This window comes from Elgaria multicarinata, chromosome 18, assembly GCF_023053635.1.
Source record: "Elgaria multicarinata webbii isolate HBS135686 ecotype San Diego chromosome 18, rElgMul1.1.pri, whole genome shotgun sequence".
Lineage (NCBI taxonomy): Eukaryota > Metazoa > Chordata > Lepidosauria > Squamata > Anguidae > Elgaria > Elgaria multicarinata.
The window spans coordinates 18,609,087-18,618,022 of NC_086188.1; the positions used below are offsets into that span (position 1 = coordinate 18,609,087).

The following is an 8,936-nucleotide window of genomic DNA, read 5'->3' on the forward strand; positions in this document are numbered from 1 at the left end:
ATTTGGACGAGGAGGTGCAGGGAACGCTGATCAAATTTGCAGATGACACAAAATTGGTGGGATAGCTAATACCCTGGAAGACAGAAACAAACTTCAAAGTGATCTTGATAGGCTGGAGTGCTGGGCTGAAAACAACAGAATGAAATTTAATAGGGATAAATGCCAAGTTCTACATTTAGGGAATAGAAACCAAATGCACAGTTACAAGATGGGGGACACTTGGCTCAGCAATACTACAAACGAGAAAGATCTTGGAATTGTTGTAGATCGCAAGCTGAATATGAGCCAACAGTGCGATATGGCTGCAAGAAAGGCAAATGCTATTTTGGGCTGCATTAATAGAAGTATAGCTTCGAAATCACGTGAGGTACTGGTTCCTCTCTATTCGGCTCTGGTTAGGCCTCATCTAGAGTATTGCGTCCAGTTCTGGGCTCCACAATTCAAGAAGGACGCAGACAAGCTGGAGCGTGTTCAGAAGAGGGCAACCAGGATGATCAGAGGTCTAGAAACAAAGCCCTATGAAGAGAGACTGAAAGAACTGGGCATGTTTAGCCTGGAGAAGAGAAGATTGAGGGGAGACATGATAGCACTCTTCAAATACTTAAAAGGTTGTCACACAGAGGAGGGCCAGGATCTCTTCTCGATCCTCCCAGAGTGCAGGACACGGAATAACGGGCCCAAGTTAAAGGAAGCCAGATTCCGGCTGGACATCAGGAAAAACTTCCTGACTGTTAGAGCAGTGCGACGGTGGAATCAGCTACCTAGGGAGATTGTGGGCTCTCCCACACTAGAGGCCTTCAAGAGGCAGCTGGACAACCATCTGTCAGGGATGCTTTAGGGTGGATTCCTGCATTGAGCAGGGGGTTGGACTCGATGGCCTTGTAGGCCCCTTCCAACTCTGCTATTCTATGATTCTATGATTCTATGATTCTATCTCTTGCGGAGGACATAGAATCATAGAGTTGGAAGGGCCCTACAAGGCCATCGAGTCCAACCCCCTGCTCAATGCAGGAATCAATGTACATGGGGTTCCCTGGTAGTCACCCTTCCAGAAACTGACCAGGCCTAGACCCACTTAGCTTCATCAAGGTCGCAGCATCCCATGCCATCACACCTTGTCAGCCCCAACCTGGAGGAATTCAGTGGGTGAATGTGCATGTGCAGACTGCCTGCCTTTGAGAAAGGAATAAAACCGCTAAACACACATGCCTAGAAATGGGGGCACGTTCTTCCAGGCACTGGATGACTTGCTCCGAGCAGATCTGAGCCCCAAGGATGCTCTCGGAAGAGAAGGAATTGGGGGCACACAAATCCCTCCCTCCCTCTGACCATCTTCACCTCCACTGCTCTGAACTAACAAGGGAATTCTCTTGCTGTTTCCCAGCCCTGTCCCAGCACAGCCTGCCCCACAGCAATTCCACAGGTTCCCCCTTTGCAAGGAAAAGATTCAAGCTGTGCTGGGGCTGCAGGCACAGGTGTGCTCTGGCCTCCAGGTGCAAAGAGCATTCTCCATGAACTTCTGCCCCAAGGAGACATAGGCCACAGCTAGACCTAAGGTTTATCCTGGGATCATCCAGGGTTCGCCCCTGCCTGAGCACTGGATCTCCTGGGTGTCAACTTGGTGAACAGGTTTGACCCCAGGACAATCCAGGGATAAACCTTAGGTCTAGCTATGGCCTTAGACTCTGCAGCATTTTAAATCATGCAGAGTAAATGTGCATACATCTGTTTGTTCTGTGAATTTCTTTATTCACAAACACCTGATTAAACTCTGAAAAGAGCCAGATGCTGAAACCATGCAACGTACAGCCTGCCCAGCCCTCCAGGTCCACAACGGACGAGAACTCCGAGTTGTCGCCACAACGTGTCGGGATGAATCACCGCGGCCTTTTAGGGATGGAGCACCAGAGATCTTGGGAGTCACCGACATTCTCCAGACGTCACTTCAGAGCTGGGTTCCGCGTGCCCCTCTTCTGACTTGGGCCTTTTCTTTCTCTGGGTTTCTTCAAATGGGGAAAGTGCATTTCTGGGTGCATTTCTCAAAAGGGTGCATTTTTCCTTCATTGTTTATACCATGAAAATGGGAGTCTTCAAGAGAGGGCATTAAAAACAGAGTGCCTTTCTTCAAGTGCACGTTTCCCAAACACAAGTTCGGGACTTTGCTGGCATTTTCGGAGAACACGCGCTCCCATTCATGCTTGGCTTCAGGGGCTGGAACAGGGCATTTTCGAGTGATTTGCAAACTTCCACCAAATTCTCCTCCATCTCAGCTCCTTTTCCCATGTGAAATCCGGTGGATTCATCCACCTCTTTCAAACCCGGAGACTCTCCTCCCTATCCCAGGAGACCCTCCCTGCTCGAGTCCTGAAGGCCAGTTCACAGGTGCTGGCCTTCGAGGTCCCAGTTCGCCAGCTCAGTTGGGCCTGGCCCATGGCACTGTCACAATGGCCGCCTTCTAGCTTCCATGATGACGGAGAGTTCCAAAAGACGCTGCAGGAGACCGTTGGCCTGGCGCGGAATCCCCACCTTCATAGCAGGCAACGATGGCGAGGCGACGGCAATCTTGGCCGGTAAGGAGGGGCCCATGCCCAGTGAGGGTGGAGGGAGGAGGCCAGAGCGAGGAGAGGGGGGAGATCAGGGACTGGAGTGGTGGTCCCTAGGTTTGGAGGGCTGAGGGGAATGGGAGGAAGGTAGGGCCAAGGGGGAGGACGCCCCCTTGCTAAGAGTGCCCCTTGCTGAGGCCCTCCAGGCCAAAGGCTGCCCCCCTCCCTAAGGCAGGCGGGAGGGTGGGGTGCAGGGGACGGCTGGGGCCCTCCAATTAATGTCACACCTTTCTCTTTCTCGTCCTAGGAGCCAATGGATACGACTCCCCCGCCCTCCCTCCGTCCTTCCCTCATCCTACCCGCCACCTTCTTCCCTTCCTGGTCTTCCCCCCCTCAGGTAAGGAAATGTTGACCCTGCCTCCGCTCTTCCTGGACAGGCAGGGCCTTAAGGGGTGCGGGATTGAGGGCTGCAGAGGTCACCTGCTGCCCTCCTATTAATTGCATTTTTCTTTTTCGTCCTAGGTCCCCATGGATACCTCCCCTGCACCCTCCCTCCGACCTTCCCTAATCCGCCCCGCCACCTTTGTCCTTTCGTCTTCCCCCCCTCAGGTAAGGAAGAATTCAACCTGGCTCAGCTCTGCCTCGACAGGCAGGGCTGGAGCTCCGTAGGCCATGTGGGGCTGTGGGGGGTACAGGGATCGTCTGGGTCCCTGTCATTAACTGTACATTTCTCTCCTTGTCATCCTAGGAACCGATGGACACGAGTCCAGCCCCCTCCTTTCCTCTCCCTGCCTTTGCTGCCCCCATCGTCCCGGTAAGTAAAGGTTTGGCCTCTCTCAGCCCTCCGCCCTTCACAGGCAGGGCTGCACCCCTCCTTGAGGGAGGTGGGACGGTGGGGCACAGAGAAATTCCAGTGCTCTGCCACTGATGCCCCCTTTTCTCTGCTTTTCCCCCTAGGAGCCAATGGTCTTCTGAATGCTAGAAGGTAAGGAGCACCTTCATTGACGCTGCTTTTAAATTATATATTGTTTTAACTTGGATCATGGTTTAATTTGTTTTTAACTGTGCATATTTATTGTTTAATTGTACTGAGATCTTAGTGATATAAGGCTGGATATAAATGTTTTAAATAAATAAATAGACATGTACAGGATTGCACCGTTGGACCATAAAGTCCTTTGGGCAGAAAACTCTCTATAACTGCATTTGCATCGTTGGTGTTGTCATCGTGCAAGAAATAAACAGTGCCCACCACCTGTAATCTTTGCCCTTTACTCCTGTTCTTCCAGGTGAAGGCCTTTATCACAGAAGATCTCCCTCTGCAGTATCCTTCTGGTCATTCATGCAGGCTCTGAGCGAGGCAGGTGGGCAGAAGGGGACACTTCATCTAAGCCCAAAGGCCCAGCGTAGGACGGAAGCCCGTTGCCACGAAGGGGGAAATAGGAGGTTAAATTGTGCATCTGTGCTTGAGGTCGTTTACGCAGGCTGATTTCCCTGCATCTATATGGGGCGTTGAGACTGAGTGAGATTTTGCTGAGGTCCATCAGAAGCCGCATTGGATCAGAACAGCCAGCCACCAGAGCAGTGAGCTTCTCACCCAGGAGCAGGTGTGGGTTGCGTGCGCACGTTTGTACAGGACATTTTCAGAGCGAGAGACAGAGAGCTGAGGGCCACCGTATGCGATAGCCTTCTCGAACCTGGTGCCTTCTGGATGTATTGGACTTCAACTCCCATCGTTCCCAGCCAGCATGGCCAGTGTTCAGGGATAATGGGAATTGTCATTCAAAACTTCTACGGGGCACCAGGTGGGGAAAGCCTGGCACATAAGACCGGGCACTAATTTCCAAGACAGGGAGCAGTATTTGGAGTTCGTTTGTGAGCTGTGAATAATTCACATACAACAACATTCATAGAATCATAGAATAGCAGAGTTGGAAGGGGCCTACAAGGCCATCGAGTCCAACCCCTGCTCCATGCAGGAATCCACCCTAAAGCATCCCTGACAGATGGTTGTCCAGCTGCCTCTTGAAGGCCTCTAGTGTGGGAGAGCCCACAACCTCCCTAGGCCACGGATTCCATTGAGCTGTGAATCATTCACATACGAGCATGTACTTCTGCCGTGTCTACCTATCGGTGCAAATCAGACAGCCAGAAAATGTATAGAAGCTAAACAAGAAGAACTAAACGACAGCAATCCAACCTTCCCCCTTTTGAAGCAGACAAGGCCTTTCATGGGCGTGGGGTCGGTGTCACGTGGTTTTACTGGCCCCAGAGGCATGGCTACGTGCCGGTAAAGAATGGAGAACTGCCTCCCTTAGTAAGGATTGGGCCCACCTTGCGGCTAGTGGATGCAGCATGCCTGCCTGAAGCAGCCAGCAGCCGGCAAGGGGTGCATTCAGTAAATGGAAACGTTCACTCTGAAACCTAATGGTTTTCTGTCTTTTAATGTAAGCGCAGAACCTCGTTTTGGATACGTGTCCCGACAGGGGGAAAGGCAAGGGGGCACAAAAGCTCGATAAGATCATGCGTGGCGTAGTAGAGAAAGCGAAGTGGCTTCCCATCTTGCAAGGATGCTAAAACTTCAGAGTCACTCAATGAACTTGATTGGCATGTTTAGGGCAAAGTACCTACTTTGCAAGGGCATAGATAACTTGCGGAACTCGCTACCACAAGCTGTAGTAACGGCCGGCAATTTGGATGGCTTTAAAAGGGAATTAGACAAATGCGTGGAGGAGAAGGCAGCCAGTGGCTACTGCTGGGAAGACGGCAATACGCCGCCACGAGGCTCAGAAGACGTATGTTTCCAAATAGACGGTTATTGGGGGACGGCCCTGGGAGTCGGGTTCTTGCCCCTGAAGAGTCCCCAAGCAGGACAGGGCGGCCTCTAGCCGGCCTCTATGGGAAACGGGGTGGACCCTCAGCCTGATCCAGCAGGGCCCTGTTTAGATGCGAAGGAAGGGTGGCGTCTCCTGCCTTGTGCCGTGAGGAAACGGTCCGTGATACAAAAGGAAGCTGCTTTCGACCTAGGACTTTTATTCCATAAATATTTTCTAGCTCTGCACCAGTTGTTGGCATGGGGCTGTCTGGGGCAGCCGTGACTCCGTGCTAACAACAGGGGCAGAGGGGTGGGAATGGGGGGGGCGTGTATTGACTCCAGCATGGTGGTCCAAAATGCAAAACAGCCTTTTAAAAGGAACATCCTGCAATTCTCCGTCTCTGCCCTAGGAACCTAAAGCCGACAGATCCTGCAGTACCTTTGAGCCAACCTCCCCCAACCTGGCGGTGCTCCTGTTGTGTTGGACTACAACTCCTACCATCCCCAATTGGCTGTGCTGGCTGGGGATAATAGGAGTTGTAGTCCAACACATTGGGTGGGCACTGGGATTGGGGAAGTCTGCCCGAGGCCGAAGTACTGATTTGTTCAACTTCCCGGCTGGCATAGGAAGAAGAAGAAAACGGCAGCGCTGTTGCCACCCCTCCCATAACTCCAGCCTGTCAGGTTCCTTAACGATCTCTTCCAGCCACAACCTTGTCCTGAAACACCTGGCTGGAGCGGATCCCGAACTGGTGCTGCTCAACTTTAAGTATGAAGAGTTGCAGGTAAGACAGAATGCTGAACTCTTGCAGGCAGTGGAGGCTGGTGACTCCGATGTCAGTGGGGCAGTGAATCCACTTGGGTTTCAATCCAAATCAGGCAGTACTCTAAAGGTGGCTAAGGATAGCTCCTTAGAGTTCTGACTGAAACCCGGAGCGGATTCACTGCCCCACTGACATCGGAGCCACCAGCCTCCACTGCGTGCACCCACTGTAACCCATTTTACGGCCATGCCACGCAACGCTTGACACCATTAGAAACTGCCAGTAGAAACTGTGTGAATGGCGTTAAGCAAACAAGTGGGACCTGGCACAAAATGTTGCACTCCCCTTCATAGAATCATAGAATAGTAGAGTTGGAAGGGGCCTAAGGCCATCGCGTCCAACCCCTGCTCAGTGCAGGAATCCACCCTAAAGCATCCCTGCTGCCTCTTGAATGCCTCTAGTATGGGAGAGCCTTCAAGATGTTCTGTTCTATTTCTTACCCTTCTTTTCTTTGGAGTACATGACATGACGCTGAAATCCTGCCTCCTTACCGTGGCTTTCTGCTTCCAGGTTCTTTGCAGGATTACAATCGGCTCAATTACTTGGGCAGACATGTGCTTTGAATTGAGTATGACTTCCTTTCTCAATTCAGTTCCATAGGTTTCATTTTACAGTCACTAGATGGTGCTGTGATTATAGCACAACACCGTTATTACACACTGCCGATATATTGGATTAACGTCCCTTATCGGTTAATGCTGATCTTTTGAAAGCAGGAGAAAGTCAGAAAGTGCAGGTCATACTTTGGAAGTTGATGATGTCGTGTAAAGGACCGGCAAACTTCCATGAGTGACGAATCATGAACATGCAATAAAAGCCTTGTGAAGAAATGCTTTGTCTCACTTCCCCTTTCACCGTGCTGTGGCCACTGGGCATGCGGACTACGCAGTGGGATATTTGTGGCCGGTGGGGCGGGGGATGGCTGCCCCCTTGGAGGTTTTCTCCTTACCGTTTTTTGTCCGATTGCAAAGATTGAGGTTCCCCCAAGCCTTCCTCTTGTGTGCAGCCAGTGATGTTTTACCTACATTAGAATGAATTCCAGTGGAGGCTGGTGGCTCCGATGTCAGTGGGGCTGCGAATCCACTTCGGGTTTCATTCAGAACCCTTCAGAACTCTAAATGAGCTATCCAAGATGCGGAAGATATCTAAAGGTGGGACTCTTGCCTGTCTAAACATGCGTAGGATTAAACCCTAAAAGTTGCAGTATAAATTAGCCAAAAGGGGGAGAATGCTACATGATTTTTTTCTCCTAAGAAGAAAAAAGGGGCTTTTCTTCTGGAGTCCATCTCCAAAATTTCAGCCTTGCTCGGGTATCAGGCAGAGCTGGCTGCGCAGCACCTAGCATGCCCTGAGGCCAGGCCAGGCCGGCTCGCCGCAGTTTGTAGCCACGTGCCAAGGATCCGTGGTGAGCCCCGGCGCCTGCATTTCTTTTGCAGAGAATTCCATTGGCTGAAATGTCCCGGGAAGAGATCAACCGGCTGGTGAAAGAGTTGGGGTTCTACCGGAAGGAGACGCGCGATTCACCTGTTCCGGAAGAGTTCCAGCTTGCCCCCGCGAAGCCTCTGCCTGCCTCAGAAGAATCCCAGAGAGAACAGGCGGCAGAGGGGAAAGGGGCGAAGGGCAGCGAACTGTAAATCTGGGTGCCTTTGAAAACTGCAGGGGTTGTGTGTGTCGGCAAGGCGTGAGAGACTGCTGGCGTTCGGAACTTGCAGCCTCTTAAGACTTCCAGCAAGGCATCCTCTCCATCAGGGGTGGGCACCTTGGGGGCCTCCAGATGTTTGGGCCTACAACTCCCATGAGCCCTGGCCAGTATAACCAAGGATGAGGGATCATGGAAGTTCTAGGCCAAAAACATCTGGAATTGTCCATCCTGATCGAGCTGCTTCCAAGTATCTCTTCACAACAATGAGGGACAGAAACTTGCTTTAAAAACAAAAGCGGTGGATTCTTTAGTCTCTGCCACATTCTTCGGCTACTCTGCTCTCCAGGAGCAAACACACAGCCCTGCAAATGCCGCAGCAGGTCTGAAAGCTCTTGGTGCCGAGTGTGGACAGACGAACGCGCGCATGGCAGGATCTACAGAACCTGCCTCCTTTTTTAAAAAAAAAATAATGGTTTTCTGTCCCTCACTGACGAACAGGCATAGTTCAAAGCTCCCAGACGATGCCTGCTAGAAGTCTCCAGAGGCCAGGAGGTTTGCAGTGGTTCACGTGGAACACTTTAGCTCTTCAGCCCCCAAACTACCACCAGAAAAAGGTTATGCAAGATAACAGAACCAGCAAGATAGGCAAAATCAGAGAAATCAGGTACATTGGCCTTATTTATACAGATTCCAGAATCCAATTTTTACCGTTCCAGGAGCTGGATTTTACTTATTTTTTAAGCGGGCTCCACGCAGCCCCAACACAAGGCAGGTTTTCGAGGGAATAGGCATAACAAAAAGTCTGGAAGAAGCTGCACCTGAGTTCTGGCTCATGGTAAGCACTTCTTGTGGGGCAAAGCCATGTCCCAGCCCCACTTCTGTCCAGGGATTACTCTGTGGCTGGCCGGCCGGCCGGTTTACTGAGCTTCAGTAGCTCACCGCTCATTAGCAGAGGCCTCCCGGCTAGCACTCTGGCTTTCTCCAGCCGCCGCTCATGCCCTGTGCCCAGAACAAGCCGTCGTATTTTCCCTGCAGCAGCACCCCGCCTGCATGGGGCAGGATGAAGCCCTCTGCTGAAAGCTCTCGGTGCCGAGGGTGGATAGGTAACGTCC

At 51.6% G+C, this 8,936-nt stretch overlaps 1 protein-coding gene across 1 annotated transcript; it reads left to right on the top strand.

The window, feature by feature from the left end:
* The first annotated feature begins 2,543 nt into the window (after nt 1-2,543).
* Nucleotides 2,544-7,920, top strand: LOC134410855 (selenoprotein M-like). The gene is made up of 4 exons (XM_063144364.1): nt 2,544-2,570; nt 3,833-3,867; nt 6,065-6,143; nt 7,619-7,920. The coding sequence occupies exons 1-4, from the start codon at nt 2,544-2,546 to the stop codon at nt 7,814-7,816; spliced, it is 339 nt and encodes a 112-aa protein (XP_063000434.1). The 3' UTR covers nt 7,817-7,920.
* The last annotated feature ends 1,016 nt before the right edge of the window (nt 7,921-8,936 follow it).

Bases quoted from the DNA above. Each gene is read 5' to 3' on its own strand.
- LOC134410855 (XM_063144364.1), top strand. From the start codon at position 2,544: ATGGCGAGGCGACGGCAATCTTGGCCG. The intron at 3,868-6,064 runs GTATCCTTCTGG...GATCTCTTCCAG, and splicing joins ACAGAAGATCTCCCTCTGCA to CCACAACCTTGTCCTGAAAC. The intron at 6,144-7,618 runs GTAAGACAGAAT...TTTCTTTTGCAG, and splicing joins TTAAGTATGAAGAGTTGCAG to AGAATTCCATTGGCTGAAAT.